Here is a 21,761-nt window from a genome sequence, read left to right as displayed (position 1 = left end):
TAGGGATAAACAATTAGCAAATTTAGCAGCTACTGGCAAACTGGTAATTCAAAAATCAAAAAGAATGGACTTTTTTATTATTTTTATTCTCAGTCTGAAAAGACTCCTGGGAAGCTTGAACGGACCAACTTTAGAAACTCTTCCTGAAAATGATGAATGAAAGCAATGTCTCTAAAGTATACCTGCAACTGCTGGTTGCCCACCCCATTCATACCACTGACTTAATCTTCAAGACTTGGCCTTGAATCTAGAAACATCAACCCTAGTGAAATAACCGTGTCAGCAAGTCAGACCCACCAAAATATCAGCTGCTTACAGTAAGGCAGGGCAAAAATAGAGCATATATTGATGAAGTCTTTGTTTTTTCCTGCACAAACCTACTATTCTAACACCATTGACCCACATGATTCCCATATTACTATTTTTCAAACAATTATTTTTCTTATAAAAGGAATTTACAAACTTTCAGTAGAAATAGGCTGACAAACGATGCAAAAACAAGTCCTTTGAAAGACAGAAACTCATTGTTAAGCACATTGTTGTTTCTTAAAGATCTCCACTCTATGCTGTCCCTAAAACAAATTGCAACATAACCTACATTTAGGTTTAAACAAATTAAAGTCAGCACAGCATAAACCTAGATTTCTATTTGCATCACTGTCCTATTTTTCCTGGTTTGAACAGGAAAGTCTGTCACCTGAGAAGCATACCACATACAAACACATGCAACCCTGCAGTAATTATCACATTTATGGAATGGGGCCTGCACATGATTATAAAAAATATTAGTGATGAGATTTCCTTTTGAACACTACTAATTCCATTTTCTAATTTTCTCCTTCTCATCCTGGGATAAGAATCCCCAAATGACAGTGGTGTCAACTATATTTCACCCGTTGACAAACAATAAATGCTAATGGACTCAACAGCTGTAGACACCACATTCTCCAAAATGCTGCCCTGACAAAGCATTGCATTTACAAGTATTTTCTTTTGAGATCATCCATTTTAGACTCAAGAGATGCAGAACAATTTTCTTTTAAAATGGTGAAAAGCTAGGACATAGAGTTTGAGTTTTATGTTCTTTATGTTCACTCGTTTTATGGCTTGAGAGTTAGTTGCTCTACTTCAACTGCCCTTGAATTGAGTGGATTGCTTGGCCATTTCAGGTGGCAGGCAAGAGTCAATCAAGGTGTTGTGGGTCAAGAATTATATGTAGGCCAGACCAGGTAAGGACATGAGTGGACCAGATATATAGATGGCAGTTGTAAAGTCGAAACTTTTATTTCCTGTATTTTGAAAGTGGACTTAAACCAAGAACTGCCGCTATTTTTTCAAAGGAAGTCACAGAAACTCATCGTAAGTCGTGTTTACATTACTGCTTTGTTCAAACAGTAGAGGAGACTTTATAGGCCAGGGGCTGCAAACAAAGTGGGACAAGTACTCGAGGAACTATGAACCTGCACTTGTGTAGTGGTGACCACTTCTGGATATGAATAATACTGACGGAAGCATTTGGGCCATCTACAAAGGCACATGGCATGCCTTTCTCGGTGGTAAAATACTAAAGCCAGAAGAAAGCCACTTTCTTCACCCTTAATAGCTGCTGAAGGTATTTTCTGTATCAACCCCGCAGAGATGTTTTTACACAACTCTCGAGTATGTGGGACTTGAATCTGGGTATCCTGGCTCACAGTTAGGGTCACCACTGCACCACAAGACCTCTTCACTAGTTGTTGTAAGCTGTGGCTTTAACTAGCATACGTTAATGTACCAAATACTGTGAAGAAGTGAAAAGGACCTGGAGAAGAGAGACTGAAGAATACCAAGTCATGGAAAGCACAAGGATCATCTCGGTGAACCTGGTGCCATTGAACTGTTTTTCCAGTTATTTGTTCTCTACTATCTCAGAATTTTTTTTGTCTCATATTCGTGTGCATGGAAGGTTTATAAAGGGGTTAATTCTAACTTGTAGAGTTTATGTCGACAGTTCATGGTTGTTCACCTGTGGTTAGACAAAAGTGGGTACCTGCAGATGCTGGAGATTAGAGTCAAGATTGAAGTGGTGCTGGAAAAGCTCAGCAGGTCAGGCAGCATCCGAGGTGCAGGAAAATCATCATTGCGGGCAAAAGCCCTTCACCTGTGGCTAGAATCTATTTACTTATAATAAATAGCAATTGTTAAGTACAGAAATTTTAACCTGGACCTGACAAATAAATTGGCAACTTTTTAAAACTTTTGTGAAAACCCCAGGAATAGAGGGGCATAATTTACAGCGCATTATCCCACTGAGGCATGACATAGTTATCATAGTCACCACTACAGAGATTAGCTTTGAATTCCATATATATTGATGGTGGAACACGAACCAAAGCCCTCTTATCATTAAACTGGGCCTCTACTAATCTAGTGTCATGACCACTTTGCCACTATTTTTTCAGTCAACACAAAGCATTAAAAGGCCATGAACCAATACAAAATTAAAAGATTAATGGGTTTTTGGCCGTGATAGAGAGGAATAGAATACAATGGGACAGAAAGGACTTATACACTTAATGGTAAGGTCCTGGGGAGTGTTGCTGAACAAATATACCTTGGAGTGCAGGTTCATAATTCCTTGAAAGTGGAGTCACACGTAGATACGATAGTGAAACAGCATTTGGTATGCTGGCCTTTATTGGTCAGAGCATTGAGTATAGGAGTTGGGAGATCATGTTGCAACTGTACAGGACATTGGTTAGGCCACTAGTGGAGTACTACATGCAATCGCGGTCTCCCTCCTATAGAAGGGATGTTGTGAAATTTGAAAAGGTTCAGAAAAGATCTTTCGAGGATTGAAGGGTTTGTGCTATAGAGGTTTATAAAATCTTGAGAGGCATGGACAGGTGAAATAGCCAAGCTCTTTTCCCCAGTGTGGGGGAGTCTAAAACTAGAGAGCATAGGTTTAAGGTGAGAGGGAAAAGATATAAAAGGGACTTAAGGGGCAACCTTTTCACACAAAGGATCGTGTGTGTATGGATTGAGCTGCCAGAGGAAGTGGTGAAGGCTGGTACAATTACAGCATTTAAAAGGCATCTGGACAGGGAGGGTTTAAGGGGAAATGGGCCAAATGGGACTAGATTTATACAGGATATCTAGTCAGCATGGACAAGTTGGACTGAAGTAATTTTCTGTGTCAGATATCTCTATGACTCTAAGTCGTGATGTACAAACTTGTTTAAGACTACATCTGATTTGATTTCCTTTATTGTCACATGTACCTAAGTACAGTGAACAGCTTTGTTTGCAAGCAGTACAGGCAGAGCATAGTAAGGACATACAGATCATAGGGTTAAAAAAAACTTGGACAGAGTGAGGCATACAAGTTCCACCCCACACGAGGTAAGATGTACGCGAGGTAAGGTCAACATTATTTGAAATTAAAGAGTCCATTCATCAGTCTAATAACGGCAGGAATGAAGTTGTTCTTGAACCTACTGGTGGATGTGTTCAAGCTTCTGTATCCTCTGTCTGTGGGAAGAGGTTGTAGGAGAGCATTACTGGAGTGGGAGGGGTTTTTGAATGATGTGGAAAATTAGAACATCTGGAAAATTTGAGTGTAATTCTGGACACCACACATTTGGAAAGATACACTGGATTTGGAGGGAGTACAGCCTAGATTAAGTAGAAAGATACCTGGAATCTAAGAGTTAAGTAATCAGGAGAGATTACACAAATTCCATTCCCGAGACTTTAGAATGTCAATTGACAAGCAGCTTCAGGATTGTAATAAGAGGAGGAACGACTAGCTTAGGTTGAAACAAACCACTTTCACCAGTTGGAGATTCAGCTAGATTTTATACTTCATTTGTATGTGATTTGTAGGCTGTCTCATGTGTCCTGTTCCAAGCGCCAGAAAGCAGGAGGAGTGGCTTGGGTCTTGGCCCCTGGAGCTGTGAGAGCAGGAGAGGTCAAACAAGGTATGAGAAGGCGAGGTGAGGTGAGGGAGGGCAAGGAGGCAGTTGTGTGCTCAGTCAGTTGTGGACCAGGTTACCAACACCACCTTTGATTCCAGCCTACAAAACCTCCACCCATTGACCAGAGCCACTGCTGCTGCTGCAACTGCAGCAAGACTTTTGTAATTCTTCTTCCCTCCCCACCCTGCACCCTCAACTTCTCCAGTCCAGTGTTTATATAACTCCCAATAATTTTATAACAACCCCCAGCCCAGTGTTTATATTTGTGGGGGAATTATAAAAATTAGTGGGGGAATTATTTTTACAACTCCCCCCCCCCCAGCCCAGTGTTTATATAATCCCTCCAGAAATTTTATAACACCCCACAGCTTATCAGTAAAATCATCAATAACCCTGTCAGTCATACCACAACACCCTTCCATTCCAACATTTATATAACTCTCCCAGTCCAGGATATTTTAGTTTTCTTAAAAAAAAAACAGAAATCTTTACAGCATTCCCCATCCAGTAATTTTATAACACCCTCTAAGTCCAGTGATCCTTCTTTTTTAAATTATCTAAACCTGAGAGTCCACTGTTTCATAAAACACCTCCACCCAGTTTGTGCTTTTATAAACGCCCTCAGCCCAATAATCTTATAACACCCTCACTGCCCAGTAATTTTATAAACTACTCACGGTGATATCATCAAACCAAGTTTGATGTTTTAAACTCCCTCAATTCCCAGCCGAGTTATTTTTAGAAACTCCCATTTCCAACACAATGATTTCACAATTACTGACTGGCAATGACCAGCACAATGGCAGCAACTGCACTATTCTTCCGACTCTCTCTCCTTCCTCCAACTCTATACTACCCAGTGTGAGGTGCTGCCCAGTGCTGAATGGTTTAGCTGAATTCCTCCACAGACCAAACAGCAGTGCCTGGTCTCCAGCTGTCTTGGATCCCCCCTTGCCACTGGACCAAGATCTTGCACTGCTCAGCCTGTGTGGTAACCAGTGTGCAATGGTTTCTCTACATTAAAATAACTCTTGCAGATGCACCTTCCAAACATCAGGTCAGATGATGTTTGGTACCTGGAACCTCTATGACAGACCAGAACGCTGCACTGCACTCACTGCTCAGGAACTCAGGTGCTATGACATTGACATCACCATCTTGAGTGGAACCTGATGGGCAGGGGAAAGACAGCTCACAGAACAAGGTGGTGACTACAACTGTCTCTGGAAAGGCAAGGCCAAAGACCAGCACCTCATCCTTGGAGTCGGCTTCACCAGAGAACCCCCCACCCCCACAAACCACTCCCCACCTCCTACGGAATAAGTAAACACCCTATGACACACCAACTCACCCTTGTTCAGAATCAGTACATCACAGTATTCAATGCATATCCACCAAAGCTCAATACAGCAGCTGAGTACAAGGAGAAATTCTACTCCAGCCTTGATCAATCTCTCTCAGGGGTCCCTGCAGTGCACAAACTAATTGTCCTCAGCGACTTCGACGCCAGAGTTGGCAAAAGTGTAGACCTCTGGGGCGATGTAATCAGGAAAGCAAAACTGAATTGGGAAGCAAAACTCCAACAGCACCCTTCTCATGATCTAATGACACAAACACAACCTCCTGATCATCACTGTTCCACCAAAGAGACAAACACAAGACAACGTGGCAGCACCTGCATTCCAAACACTGGCACTTCCTTGACTACATCATTGTCAGAGACAGGGATCAGAAAAGCCTTAAAATCACACACACACACATGGCGCCTGACCAGAGCCAAGATCTTCATAAATATAACCCCACTGCAGCAGAGACAACAGAAGCACCGCTGCAAAAAATTCAATTGAGCCACTTCAAGACTCAGAACAAACAGGTTCCTACAACCAAATCATCTCCACAAACCTAGCGACACTCAGCAACACCGAGTCATGGGATCCCAACGGTCTCTGATCCACCCTTAGAACCGCCATCAATGCCTGCAAAACCTTGGTTGGCCACTCAACCAGGAAACACCAAGACCGTTTGATGAGAATGATGAGATCCAGGAATTAAGCTAGAAGCATGCAGCATTTTTGAGTGTAAAACAATGACTGCACTCAGAGGAGAAAAAGCAGACCTACAGACAACTGAAGGCAGTGGTACAAAAACAAACCCACAACATGAAGCACAGGTGGAAGATGGAGAAAGCACTGGAGGCCCAACAAATGGCCAAAAACCATGAAATACATGGTTTCTTCAGTGCTGACAAGACCACATACAGACCAAACACCCAAAGCCCCACCATACTGCTGGTCAAGGATGGAGTGACGCTTATCAAAGCCAAAGAAGCCATCAAAGACGACTAGGGGAAGCACTCAAAGACCTTCTCAACCAGGGCTCTGTCATTGATCAGAGCATTCTTGACCGTATTCCACAGTATACTACACAACATGAGCTCAGCAATACCCCAGCCTTGTACAAATTACAGAAGGCCATCTACCAGCTTAAGAACAACCAGGCTGCTGGAGTAGATGGTATCTCCGCTGAGGCACTGAAGTGGGGAAGCAAAGCGCTCCAGTTGCAACTACATGCCCCTGTCTGGAAGGAGGACAGCATCCTGAAAGAGCTCAGAGATGCCAAGTCGTAAGTATTTTTAAAAAAAAGAGAACAAGTCAGACTGTGGTAACTACAGGGGAATATCCCTGTTGTCAACCTTTAGGAAAGTCATCGCCAAGATCCTGCTCCCTGTGGCTAAGGAACTCCTCCCAGAGTTGCAATGTGGCTTTTAGCCACAGAGGAGCACAACAAACATGATTTTCACTATGCGACAGCTGCAGGAGAAATGCAGAGAAAAGAACCTACCCCTGTATGTGATCTTCTTTGACCTTACAAAGGCCTTTGCACACCATCAATCAGGAAGCATTATGGAGCCTCCTTCTCTGCTTTGGTTGCACCATGAAGTTTGTCACCATCCTTCGCCTGCTCCATGATGACACAGAAGTCATAGTAATGACAAATGGCTCCACCATCGACCCATTTCCCATTCAGCCCGGTGCCAAGCAGGGCTGCATCACTGCCCTAACACTGTTCTTGACCTAGCTCGCTGTAATGCTTCACCTCACCATCAAGCTCCATGCTGGAGTGGAGCTAACTTACAGAACCAGTGGGAAATTATTCAACCTCCACCACCTTCAAGCCCAAAACCATCTGTGTGATCAAGCCACAGTACACAAATGATGCTTGTATATGTGCAATCTCAGAGGACATACTCCAGGCCACACAGAAGCACATGAGAGCATGTGTCTCACCCTAACCATCCACAAGACAAAAGTCCTCCTCCAACCTGACCTGGCAATATGGAGCAAACCCCCAATCATCAAGGTCCATGGAGAGGCCTTAAGAGTATGTTGACCACTCCCAAAACTTCAGAAGTGTCCTGTGCGTCAAAGCAGCTACTGATGAAGAGATCCAGCATCGGCTCCAGTGTGCTAGTGCACCCTTTAGTTGCCTGAGGACAAGGGTGTTCGAGATCAGATCTGACGTAAGATCATGGTTTACAGAGTTGTGATGGTTCCTGCCCTCCTGTATGGCTCTGAGAAGTGTACTGTCTTCAACAGACATCTAAATGCAATGGAGCAGTACCACCATCAGTGCCTGTGCAAGATACTGGGAAGAAAGACATACTAACACCAGCTTCCTCAACCATGCCAACATACCAGCATCAAGGCACTGACCACCTTTGATCAGCTACAACAGCTTGGGCACATCGTCCGCATGATCGAAATAAGACTCCCCAAGAAGGTGCTATACCCCCAGCTTTGAAACTACAGACAAGTTCAGGTGGACAGAGGAAGCACATTAATGGTCTCACCGGCGAATTGCGGCATTCCCACAGACACCTGGAAATCACAGGCCCAAGACCATCCAAAGTGGACGAGGAGCATCTGGGAAGACATCAAGCACCTCAAACTTGCCATTGAGGAAAAAATGGAAGCCAGGCAAAAACAACAAAAGGAATGCGCTGCCACATCAATACCCCACCCACCCCTTCCCATGACCACTACCGTATCGGTCTGTACGGCCATATACAGACTCACCCTGAGAGTGGAAAAGAGCCATTCTTATCTGCAAGGGACCACAGATGATGATACTTCACTTGGCTGAACTCCATCTGTCATCCTTCTGTCCATTAATCTAGTTTATCCCCAAATATCTTTGGAAGAGTGCATATTAATACATTTCATTGGCTGCTACCTCAATTTGGCGTCATCTACAAACTTTCATGTACGTGGCCAATATTCCATCCTCCAAATTATTTGGAATTCTAAATCGCAATGACCCAGTCTTGTCTTAATATCACTTTATCCAAGATAATCTTGACCGACTACCTTTCAGACACTCTCCAATTAGCCTAATGGAGTCAGAGGACTACATAACTGAAAAAGGCCCTTTGGCCCATCGAGTCAGTGCCGGGTAGAAACTACCACCTAACTATTCTAATCCTACTTTCCAAGCCTTAGTCAGTAGCCTTGTATGCCATGGCATCAACAGTATAAATTTGAATACTTCTTCAACGTTATGACAGTTTCTGCCTTTATCCAGATTCCCATCACCCTCTGAACAAAAAATGTTTTTGCTCCGATATCCCCCCTAAACCTCTAGCCCCTTCTTAAATCTAAGCCCCTCAGTCAGTGATTCCTCCACCAAGGTGAAAAGTTTCTTCTTACATTGTCATATGTCTCATAGCATGTGACTGATTAATCAATGAAGTAACTTTCATTTTGATTATTCCCTTGGCTCTTACAGGGGTTCCTAAGCTGTTCACATACAAAAGACTACTTTTGACATCTAGTCACTTAATAGGTCAGCATCCCTTTTTGCTCAAAGCAGTTAACCTATTTTCCACAAGGTCGGTTGAATTGACGCCTAGATTATCTGCAACTGTACTTTACAATCTTTTAACTTACAGCTAAGTGTACCACTGAGCCAAACTATCTCAAACTAACTTTACATTGGAAAAAAATGAAATGCTTGCCTAAAATCTAAGCAAATGAATTTGCTGTCTCAATGTGTAACCGTTCTGTTAACATCTAAAGAAAACAACACAAAATTGTAAAAACATGACCTGTCCCTTCTGATGCCATGGTGTAGCTCAATAATCAGAACCTATCTTTGCATACGATGCCATACATTATCCTTCAAATAATCAATATATTCACTTTCAGGTTAACTGTAAATAGTTCTGTTTTCTCACTCTATACGAGTGAATAGGAATGAACCTGTCTCTTAGTGAGTGGCAGGTACGGATTAGTGGTGTACTGCAGGGATCAGTATTTGGACCCCACCTATTCAGGCTCACAAAGTTGGCTGGGAGGGTGAACTGTGAGGAGGATGCAGAGATGCTTTGGTGTGATTTGGACATGTTGAATGATTGGGAAAATCCATGAATAAATGGCATAGATAAATGTGAGGTTAAACACAGGAAGGCAACAGATTGGGAAAAGGCAAGGTCCAACAAGACTTGGGGATCCTGCACACCAGTCACTGAAAGCAAGAGTACAGGATGCAGTGAACATAGAAGAATACAGCGCAGTACAGGCCCTTCGGCCCTCGATGTTGCGCCGATCCAAGCCCACCTAACCTACACTAGCCCACTATCCTCCATATGCCTATCCAATGCCCATTTAAATGCCCATAATGAGGGAGAGTCCACCACTGCTACTGGCAGGGCATTCCATGAACTCACGACTCGCTGAGTAAAGAACCTACCCCTAACATCTGTCCTATACCTACCCCCCCTTAATTTAAAGCTATGCCCCCTTGTAATAGCTGACTCCATACGTGGAAAAAGATTCTCACTGTCGACCCTATCTAAACCCCTAATCATCTTATACACCACTATCAAGTCACCCCTAAACCTTCTTTTCTCCAATGAAAACAACCCCAAAGATGGTACGTTGGCTTTCATAGCAAGGTGATTCAGGTACAAGAACAGGGATGTCTTGCTGTAGTCATATAGGGCCTTGATGAGATTGAACCTGGAATATTCTGTACAGTTTTCATCCCCTTACGAGAGGAAGAATGTTCTAGCTCTGGAAAAAATGCAACAGTTGTTTCCCAGATTGATTCCTGGGTTGATAGGACTGACATATGAAGACAGACTGGATCAGTTAGGACTCTACTCAATGGAGTTTAGAAGAATGAGGAGTGATCTCATAGAAAACAAAGAAATTCTAGCAGGACAAGGCAGGGTAAACACCTGAATGACTACAGAATCCAGAACCAAGGGTCACAGATAAAGCATACAGGGTAGGCCATGTAGGACTGAGATGAGGAGAGATTTCTTCACCCAGGGACTGGTCATTGGAATTCTTGCCACAAAGGGATTGAGGCCAAAAGATTTAATGCTTTCAAGAATTAGGTAAACGTAGCTTGTAGGGTTAAAGGAATCAAAGGGTTCAGAAGAAAGCAGGGACAGAGTACTGAGTTAGAGGACTGAGTCAGCCCTTGGTGTATTGAATGACAGAGCAGCCTTGAAACTGCCAAATGGCCTCCTTCTGCTCAAATTTTCTGTGCTTATTTAGTAAGACACATACATCTTTACAGCTTTTAGGACTCAATATTGAATTTGAACATAAAAGCATGAGGTCTGTCCTCCATTCTTCTCCCATTTATGTATTTTGTCTACTTAGTTCTCAACAGAAGATCCATTTTCTCCCTATCACATGTACATTTACAGGGGAATCTCAATTATCAAGTTTCCTCTGTACACTCATTTAAATCTCTTTTTCCCATTCACCACAATTACCAACTCCTTTGTCTTTAGCTCTGGGCATCCACACTATCTATTCCTCTCATGCCTCTTTAGCCTCTGTCACAGCACAATAAAATAAAAGAGCATTTTTTAACCTCTTAGTTTTGAATAAAAGTTGCACTCAACTCGAAATGTAAACTCGATCTGTGTGATTACGGTCCCTTTTAAATCTTTCTCCTCTCACTTCAAACCTATGCCCTCTAGTTCAGGACTCCCCTAACCTGGGGAAAAGACCTTGGCTATTCACTCTAGCCATGCCCCTCAGGATTTTATAAACTTCTAATTTCCAGGGAAAAATGTCCCAGCCTATCCAGCCTCTTCTTAGCGAGTTTTGAGAAGATTCGTAGCTCAGGTTTGGTTTTGGATGTAGGTTTGCTCGCTGAGCTGGAAGGTTCATTTCCAGACATTTCGTCACCCTACTAGGTAACATCCTCAGTGGACCTCAGGCGAAGCACTGCTGATAATTCCTGCTTCGATTTATATGTTTGGGTTGGTGATGTCATTTCCTGTGGTGAAGTCACTTCCTGTTCTTTTTCTCAGGCGTTGGTAAATGGGGTCAAACTCGATGTGTTTGTTGATGGAGTTCCGGTTGGAATGCCATACTTTTAGGAACTCTCATGTATGTCTTTGTTTGGCTTGTCCTAGGATGGATATGTTGTCCCAGTCGAAGTGGTGTCCAGGATACATGAACACCAAATAGTCACAAAGCGACATTACCCTCTCTAACCAGTATCCTTACATACAGATAAGGAAGGCACAGTGGTACAGTCGGGAAGGTGATTCAGACCTCAGGAAGTCTCATGACATTGAGTCAAACACAGAAACCTTCTGTCGATCATCACATACTGCCTTCCTCAGCTGCCGATTCACAATTTCATCTTAAACATCATTTGAAGAATGCAATGAAGTTGGCAAGGGTGCAGAATGTACTGTAGGTGGGGATGTCAATGTCCATCACCAAAAGGGGCTCAGCAGTACCATAACTGACAGAGTCTTAAACTACATAGCTGCCAGACTGGATCTGCTGCAGGTGATTAGATTAGATTAGATTACTTACGGTGTGGAAATAGGCCCTTCGGCCCAACAAGTCCACACCAACCCTATATTTACCCCTGATTAATTCACCTAACACTACGGGTAATTTAGCATGGCCAATTCACCTAACCTGCACATTTTTGGACTGTGGGAGGAAACCCATGCAGATACGGGGAGAATGTGCAAACTCCACACAGACAGTTGCCCGAGGCGGGAATTGAACCCGGGTCTCTGGCGCTATGAGGCAGCAGTGCTAACCACTGAGCCTCCGTGCCGCCCGAGGTGGTGAAGCAAAAACATACCTGAGCTCATCCACAATAATATGCCCACCACAGATGCATCTGCCCATAGTAGTATCGGTAAGAGCAACCACTGCCTAGTCTTTGTGGAGACAAAATCCCACCTTCACTTGAGAATACCCGCTATCATGTTGGGTGGCATTATGACCATGCTAAATGGAAGGAAGTTTAAACAGATTTAGCAACTTAAAACTGGTCATTCCTGAGGCATTTCAGGCCATCAGCAGTAGCCAAATTCTACTCAAACATTCTCTGCAGCCTCTTAGCCCTGCATAGCCCCCACTCAACCATTACCACTGCCCCATGTCCAAACACTTCAACTACCCCTCCCGCTCTGCCGAGGACATGCAGATCCTGGGCCACCTCCATCGCCACTCCCTAACCACTTGATGCCTGGAGGAAGAACCCCATATCTTCAGCCTCGGGACTGTCCAAACCCACAGCATCAATGTGGATTTGACCAGTTTCTTCATTTCCCCTCCCCCCCACCTTATTCCAGTTCCAACCTTCAAACTGGGCACTGCCCTCATGGCCTGCCCTATGTGTCCAGCTTCCTTCCCACCTATCCACTCCACCCGCCTCTCTGACCTATCACCATTTCCCCACCTCCTTCTATCGCACTCTCAGCTACCTTCCCCCAGCCCCAACCCCTCCCATTTATCTCACCACCCCCTCAGCTCATAGCCTTATTCCTAATGAAGGGCTTTTGCTCGAAACATCGATTTTCCTGCTCCTTGGATGCTGCCTGACCTGCTCTGCTTTTCCAGCACCACACTCATGACTCATTACCATTAAGAGATCAACCCTTGTACAATGAAGAGCGTGTAGGTGGGCACTCTACAAGCAGCGCTGAGCAAACCTAAAGATGAAGTGCCAACCTGGACAATATGAAAGAGGATTACTTTTGTGCCAAACAGTGTAAGCAGTTGTGGTTAGAGTCCTCTGTGCAGTAGTGGGATTACAGTCTCCTGTGGGGGAGGGGGTGATTGAGGTTAGAGTCCTCTTCACGGTACTTGGTTGAGTTCCCTGGAATGAGTTTGATTGAGGTTCGAGTCCTATGCACAGTACTGGAGTTTGAGTCTACTGCATGGGTTGATTTGAGGTTCACGTCTTCTGTACTGTGCTGAGCTTTGAGCTCTCTATATTTAATAGGGATTCGGGTTTTCAGTGCTTGATTGGGATTCGGGTTTTCAGTGCTTGATTGGGATTCCGGTTTTCAGTGCTTGATTGGGATTCCGGTTTTCAGTGCTTGATTGGGATTCGGGTTTTCAGTGCTTGATTGGGATTCGGGTTTTCAGTGCTTGATTGGGATTCGGGTTTTCAGTGTTTGATTGGGATTCGGGTTTTCTGTGTTTAAATGGGACTCAAGCCCTCATGAGGAATAAAGTGAGAAAGGGGTTGAAGTCCCCTAATGGTAAAATTTGAGGCTCTGTGAGTCTTTGTTCTGGGGAACAGAGTGGCTTGGATTGCGGCACCATGTGTCCCGCTGCGAGGGCTTTCTCTTTTTATAAGCTTAATTTCAATGAATGGATGGAAAAACACAACCAAGGAACGCTGAAATTAATGCTGTACTAATACTTGGGTTGAAAAAGGAAAGCTTCAATGTGAAGTATGCCATGCTGTGAGGGTTTGATGTTTAAAAAATTTGGTTCAGAAAATCCTTTTAAGTAACAGTTTTGCCTTGTCTGAATCAGGATCTCAATTCAATTTGTTTTGTGGCGTATAGATTAGATTAGATTACTTACAGTGTGGAAACAGGCCCTTCAGCCCAACAAGTCCACACCGATCCGCCGAAGCACAACTCACCCAGACCCATTCGCTTACATTTACCCCTTCACCTAACACTATGGGCAATTTAGCATGGCCAATTCACCTAACCAGCACATTTTTGGACTGTGGGAGGAAACCGGAGCACCCAGAGGAAACCCATGCATGCAGACACGGGGAGAACGAATGGAGCAGATTTTGTTTTTACTGTGTAATTGTACAACATTATGCCCTTTTTTAAAATTATCACACCTGTAACCTTAAAACAAATTGATTGAGTGCCTTGAGCCCCTGATGTATTTGAAATTCTACAATGCCTGTTTAAAAAATAACAGTTGGGTCTGTCGTCATGCTTTAGCTAGGTGAGAGTATTGCATATCTTTGCTGCTGTGTTGCTAATGCAGAGCGTTCACACAAAGAAGAGTGCATTTTTTGTTTGATGTTTTGTTAAAATTTCATTGGCCCCCTTCATATTGCTAATTCAAAGAATGTTGATCTCTACAAAGGTTATCACTGTAATTCTGAATGTTTTATTTGGGAAGTTTCATTTGGAGAACATACTTTAAAATATTCAGCATTTATTTTCCACGAATATTTGAAATTTAAATCCAAACTGAAGCTGCCTCTTCAATGGCTAAAGCACAGGAAACATTTTGTTGTTTTCTTGCTGTTCCAGCCTTTTGAAATACTTATGCTGACAGCTTTCACATTAGCCAAGTATCAATTTGTTAAAGGTAAATAATTTTTGAATAACCTGAATGAGGTACCTGAGGGTTTGATTTCAGGACCATTGATTGTTGTTTGTAATTGACTAAATTGTTTAGAAGTTTACAAAAATGGATAATGTCATAACTAGTGAACAGAGTAACAGATTTGAAGAATTCAAAGAATGTTGAAATAGGCAGACACAATTTAGTGCAGTTAAATATGTGACTGTCTTCATACTGATAACCACCTTGGCAAGGAAGGAATGAGAGAGGAATTGCAGAGATACTTTCAGCAGCTAACATTTTCTCCAGCTTCTCCATTCACAGGTAAAGCACGCCTTCGGACCACCGCCCACCCCTCCACAACCTGATCCAATGGATTCAATCAGCCCCCCAGTCATGAGCATGAAAAGTGAAGAAGCTAACAACAGGGAAGAGGAGGTCAGTACACTCATTGTCAGTGGCCTTCCTACAGACATTAAACCACATAAGCATACCTAGTCTTTCGATCATTTAGGGGATATACTGGTTCCCTGACCAACATCACAACAGTTATTGGCTTTGTTACATTTAACAGCACAGCAGGAGCAGAAGCAGAAAAGAATGTTGCATTCACCTGTCCTGCTGCTGTAGCTGCAGCTGCTGCACTGCACGCTCAGATGTGCTGGTATCCTCCATCTGAAGCATATCTGCAAGGATGGAAGTCTTGTCAGTTTTCTGAAGCATTTAACTGCCCTTATCAAAGAAATCAGATTTCTCCATGGAGTGGCATGCAAGGACAGGCTGAATTTTGTTTTCAGGTTGGACTTTACTGAAGGAGATTTGGAGAACTGGCTTGTTTCCACTCGACTCAGAGGGGATGGAGTTGTCACTAAGGACTGTGGATTTAAGAACTTTACTGGTGGATTTTTTTTCCACATGGAAAGATTCTTCAAACTCTAATTACTGTAACAGAACAGTATTTTTTGTTACTATAATCAGTGCATGTTTTATGTCAATAACTTGTTTAAATACTGGCTGTCAGAGTCTTGTGAAAGCTGGCAATGCCACTGGTTATCATGAAATGATAAAAGGAGGGAATGAGAATGTGTATAGGGTATATGCAGGCAGGGAAAGAGTTACAGTCTGAGTTTTGTTAAACAAGAGGTTCAGCTGAGCAAGACTCAGATCATACAAGAACTTAGAGTTAACAATGAGGTGCTGGAGGCAAGGGTAATGGGTTAACAAGGTGCAAAAACATTCATTACGTAGAGCCATTTAACAAGATAAGGTAGCATTCAGTATGTAATGTCAGTTAACAAAGTGAAAAGTATTCATCATGTGAAGCCAGTTATTCATTGTGTAATAGCAGATGGCTTAATCCTTACTATTGATACTTGCTGATTGTAACGGTCACCTAATTAATGTGTATGTTGCCTTATCTAGATGCTCCTCCCTGTAAAATGACTATATAGTTCATCGAGAAACTGCTGTTCCAGAGAAGACCGTGAACCCATGTCTCTGTGTACATAGGCGACTGTTCTCTCTCCCACCAGGGCCCGGAATAAAGTTGAAGGAGGTAAAACTACACTGTCTCTCTAAGCATTTTTCTTTGACTGGGTGGGTGCGGGGGAGGAAGAGGAGGAATTACTTAAGAAATATGGGAAAAGGACACTCACTGGAGTGAAGTCACAAATCACTTGTGATCTCATTAAATGGTAAAATTGGCTCAAGGGATTATAATGGTCTATTTTTGTTTCCATGAAGCAAAACAGCACTGAGATATATGACCTATAAATCTGCATTAGGTGACATTGTTTAAGTGATATATATCTTTCAGGACATAAGGAGATAACCCACAGTTTGGGCAATGCCATGCCATTTTAATGTAAACAGTTTTAGTGCCTCATTGAAAAAAATACTTGCAACATGCACACTTCTTTATTAGAACAGTGGAAAATTCTTAGGAGTGAGCCTTGAAGCCACAACCTTATAACTCAGAGGCCAGAGTGTCAAGGCTGACACCAATCGGATTTAGATGTATTATGACAAATTTAGGGGATGATATGTAGATTGGATGGTTCAATGATTTATACTTGCCTGAAACTATTATGTACAAACAGAATTATCGATGACTGGAAGTAACAATGCTGAAATTATTGTGTGTTTAAATGGCAATGTATAACAGAATGGGTCTTAGGCAAATTTCCAGTTAACTACATTAAACTACAGCATTCTTACTTGAATTTTAAATACAACATGTGCACCATTAAAAAAATTAATTAACTTAACTCAGTCTAGAACAGTCAAACCATTAACTCAAAGGGAATCAAATAGCAAATTAAGTGCAAAGCTCAAGATTTATTTTTTGAAGCCATCTGAACCTGAAAAAGCATGAAGCACACATCCATGAGCAATTGCTTGCAGTGTAAGATAACAAGCAGATTTCAAGAACATATTGCTTTGATATTCATCTTTCCTCGCAGCATCGTGACAGATTATAAATAACAAGCTCTTGCATTTGAAACAATTATACCACACAATTTGCTATCACATACTGTGGTCACATCAAGAAAACAATGCTGCTGCTCATTTTTAAGAAACATTCTTTCACAGGATGTGGTTGTCAGTGGCTAGGCCAACTTATATTGCCTGTCCCAAATTGCCCACTACAAGCCACCTTCTTGAACCACTGCAGTCTAGGGTCTAGTCACACCTGCAGTGACGTTAGGAAGGAAGATTAGGATTTTAATACAGCAATGGTGACATAGTTCCAAGTCAGGCAGTTACTACACTTGGAGGGATACTCACAGGTGGTGGTGTTCCCTGCCATTCTTGGTGGCAGAGTTTAGGAGTTTGGAACATGTTGTCTAAGGAGGCTTGGAGAGTTGCCACAGTGCATAGGGATGGAGGGAGTGAATAATGAAGGCACTGATGCAGTGCCGATCAAGTGGATTGTTTTGTCCTATGCATTATTGAGCATTTTCAACGTTGCTAAAGCTGCGTATATCTAGCCATGTTAAGATTTACACTCCTGCCTTATGCCTCACAGCTGACAGACTTTGAGGAGTCAAGGCTCAAGTTACAGCATGTAGAATGTGTGTGGCTGGTCAAGCTCAATGAAATGAAGCTGTTAACAGTTTAAGTAAAAGAGAAAACAAATCCACTGAAAACAACTAGTGTTTTAATGTCACTTCCATTTTTAAAATTCATTCACTAGATGAAAGCAGAATCGCAGGTAGACAGGTTAATGAAAGCAGCATTTGGCATGCTTGTCTTCATCGGTCAGTGCATTAAGTACAGGGTCATAGAGTCATAGAGACATATAGCACAGAAACAGACCCTTCGGCCCAACTCGTCCATGCCGACCAGGTATCCAAACCCAATCTGGTCCCACCTGCCAGTAGCCGGCCCATATCCCTCCAAACCCTTTCTATTCATATACCTCTTAAATGTTGCAATTGTACCAGCCTCCTTCACTTCCTCTGGCAGCTCATTCCATACATGCACCACTCTCTGCATGAAACAGTTGCGCCTTAGGTCTCGTTTATATCTTTCCCCTCTCACCCTAAACCTATGCCCTCTACTTCTGGACTCCCCCACTGCAGGGAAAATTTATTTATCCTATCTATTTATCTATCCATATGCCTCATGATTTTATAAACCTCTATAAGCTCCGACGCTCCAGGGAACACAGCCTCAGTCTATTTAGCCTCTCCCAATAGCTTGAATCCTCCAACCCTGGCAGCATCCTCGTAAATTTTTTCTGAACCCTTTCAGATTTCACAACATCCTTCCGATAACACCTTCTTCACTATCCTATCTACCTGCAACTCTACTTTCAAGGAGTTATGAACCTGCACTCCAAGGGCTCTTTGTTCAACAACACTCCCTGGGACCTTATCATTAAGTGTATAAGTCCTGCTAAGATTTGCTTTCCCAAAATGCAGCACTTCGCATTTATATAAATTAAACCCCATCTGCCACTTCTCAGCCCACTGGCCCATCTGATCAAGATCCCGTTGTAGTCTGAGGTAACCTTCCTCGCTGTCCACTACACCTCCAATTTTGGTGTCATCTGCAAACTTACTAACTATACCTCTTATGCTCACATCCAAATCATTTATATAAATGATGAAAAGCAGTGGACCCAGCACCGATCCTTGTGGCACTCCACTGGTCACAGGCCTCCAGTCTGACAACCAACCCTCCACCACCACCCTATGTCTTTTAACTTCGAGCTAGTTTTGTATCCAAATGGCTAATATTCCCTGTATTCCGAGAGATCTAACCTTGCTAAATAGTCTTCCACGGGGAACCTTATCAAACGTCTTGCTGAAGTCCATAAATATCACGTCTACCGCTCTGGCCTCATCAATCCTCTTGGTTACTTCTTCAAAAAACTCAATCAAGTTTGTGAAACATGATTTCCCACGCACAAAGCCATGTTGACTTTCCCTAATCAGTATTTGCCTTTCCAAATACATGTACATCCTGTCCCTCAGGATTCCCTCCAACAACTTGCCCACCACCGACATCAGGTTCACCGGACTATAGTTCCCTGGCTTGTCTTTATTTTTCTTAAATAGTGGCACCACGTTAACCAACATCCTGTCTTCCGGCACCTTACCTATGACTATCAGTGATACTAATATCTCAGCAAGAGCCCCAGCAATCACTTCCCTACCTTCCCACAGAGTTCTACGGTACACCTGATCATGTCCTGGGGATTTATCCATCTTTATGCATTTCAAGACATCTAGCACTTCCTCCTTTGAAATGTAGACATTTTTCAAGATGCCACCATCTATTTCCCTATATTCTATATCTTCCATGTCCTTTTCCACAGTAAACACGGCTGCAAAATACTCATTTAGTATCTCCTGCAGCTCCACACAAAGGCTGCCTTGCTGATCTTTGAGGGGCCCCTATTCTCTCCCTAGTTACCCTTTAGTCTTTAATGTATTTGTAAAAACTCTTTGGTTTCTCCTTAATCCTATTTGCCAAAGCTATCTCATGTTCCCTTTTTGCCCTCCTGTTTTCCCTCTTAAGCATACTCTTGCTGTCTTTATATTCTTCTAAGCTTTCACTCGATCTATCCTGTCTGTACCTTACATATGCTTCCTTCTTTTTCTTAACCAAACCCTCAATTTCTTTAGTCATCCAGCATTCCCTACACCCACCAGCCTTTCCTTTCACCCTAACTGAAATATACTTTCTCTGGACTCTCGTTATCTCATTTCTGAAGGCTTCCCATATTCCAGCTGTCCCTTTACTTGTAAAGCTCTGCCCCCACTCAGCTTTTGAAAGTTCTTACCTAGTACCATCAAAATTAGCCTTTCGCCAATTTAGAACTTCAGGTTTTACACGTTCTCTAGTAGGTACATCCACATACTGAATCAGAAGAACTTCTTGTATACACTTAAGAAATTCCTCTCCATCTAAACCTTTAACACTATGGCAGTCCCGGTCTATGTTTGGAAAATGAAAATCCCCTACCATAACCACCCTATTATTCTTACAGATAACGGAGATCTCCTTACAAATTTGTTTCTCAATTTCCCTCTGACTATTAGGGGGTCTATAATACAATCCCAATAAGGTGAACACCCCTTTCTTATATCTCCGTTCCACCCAAATAACTTCCCTGGAGGTATTTCCAGGAATACCCTCTCTCAGTACAGCTGTAATGCTATCCCTTATCAAAAACACCACTCCCCCTCCTCTCTTGCCTCCCTTTCTGTCCTTCCTGTAGCATTTGTATCCTGGAACATTAAGCTGCCAGTCCTGCCCATCCCTGAGCCATGTTTCTGTAATTACTATGATATCCCAGTCCCACATTCCTAACCATGCCCTGATTTCATCTGCCTTCCCTATTAGGCCCCTTGCATTGAAATAAATGCAATTTAATTTATCAGTCCACGTTGGTTTCTGCTTTGTCCCTGCCTGCCCTTACTGTTAGACTTGCTTCCTTTCTCAACAGTACCAGTCTCAGATTGATCTCTTTCCTTACTACCTCCCTGGGTGTTCTTCCTACCACCCCCGACTAACTAGTTTAAATCCTCCTGAGCAGTTCTGGCAAATCTTCCTGCCAGTATATTAGTCCCCTTCCAATTCAGGTGAAATCCTTCCTTCTTTTACAGGTCCACTTCTACCCCAGAAGAGATTCCAATGATGCAAAAACGTGAATCCTTCTCCCATACACCAGCTCCTCAGCCACGCATTCATCTGCTCTATCCTCCTATTCCTACACTCACTAGCTCATAGCACCGGATGTAATCCTGATATTACTACTCTCTAGGATCTCCTTTCTAAATTTCTGCTTAACTCTATATTCTCTATCTGGAGGATATAGCAAGGGAACTTTGGAGAGCTATATAGAATGACACTTCCTAATTAAAACAAACAAGTGCCTGTTGCATTGCTGAACTTCAAACAGAACTGTGCAAACTGATCACTAAATTTGCAACTAAGAAATTAGACATTTTGAATTACGTTTTCATTGAAAATAAATTTATTCATATGTGCAATTTTATGAATCTAAAGCCTTAAACTTAATGGCATTGTTATTCCAAAACTCTGTTAAGTTCTTTAGGCCTAGCCTGTGGGAATTAATCACAGGTCTGAGCGCAACGCAAGTAGTCTGTTGCATGACCAAACATAATTCTTACCTGATCAATAAGATGTAAAATAACTCAGGATGTCACAAGGGATCTTGGCCACAATTTGCTTGGCCATTCTGCCTAGTGCCTTTTATTTTAAATTGGTTGGATTTAAATAATGTAATTGCATTACAGTTCTTCTATGCCACAGGATTTCCTTAGGTTGAGTCACTTACCACAGTCCCCATATGAATGGATTTGCAGTTTCCTCTATGACACACACAACACAGGAAATACTGAGATTCATATGATTAAGGAAACAGGAACCACATGGATGAAACAAGCCGCTGCACTGATTTGAGCTGGGTTAATACTTCCACTTCCTGCACCCACAAATAGTAACTAGCATTGTAAAGTTTGCCGGTTCCTCAGTATCAATAATGAAGTTGAAATTCTATAAAGTACAATATATTTATATTACTTAGTAGGGAGTAACAAACAGACGCAGCTCAAGTGGTTAATTATGGCTTGAGGAAAAATAAATTGCACCCATATGTGGTTAGAAACTGTGCTTTAGACAAGGATACATGTTAGGTAAAAGCAATGACTACAGATGCTGGAAA

The 21,761-nt window shown here is 42.5% G+C and overlaps 1 protein-coding gene across 4 annotated transcripts in view; it reads right to left on the bottom strand.

Annotated features, from left to right (window-relative positions):
- The window catches only part of LOC122548528 (serine/threonine-protein kinase MRCK alpha-like), a 493,614-nt gene extending 472,213 nt beyond the window's left edge, over window positions 1-21,401 (bottom strand). For all 4 annotated transcript variants that reach the window (XM_043687289.1, XM_043687290.1, XM_043687292.1 and 1 more), the window contains exons 1-2: window positions 21,375-21,401; window positions 15,174-15,246 (exon numbers count right to left, since the gene is read on the bottom strand). In XM_043687289.1, the coding sequence (XP_043543224.1) occupies window positions 15,174-15,246; window positions 21,375-21,386 (85 nt within the window). In that variant the 5' untranslated portion in view covers window positions 21,387-21,401. The remainder of the gene's footprint in view (window positions 1-15,173; window positions 15,247-21,374) is intronic.
- Between the last annotated feature and the right edge of the window lie 360 nt (window positions 21,402-21,761).

The sequence above is a fragment of the Chiloscyllium plagiosum genome, chromosome 3 (assembly GCF_004010195.1).
Source record: "Chiloscyllium plagiosum isolate BGI_BamShark_2017 chromosome 3, ASM401019v2, whole genome shotgun sequence".
In the NCBI taxonomy this organism is placed as follows: Eukaryota; Metazoa; Chordata; class Chondrichthyes; order Orectolobiformes; family Hemiscylliidae; genus Chiloscyllium; species Chiloscyllium plagiosum.
This window is presented reverse-complemented; position numbering and strand designations above follow the sequence as displayed.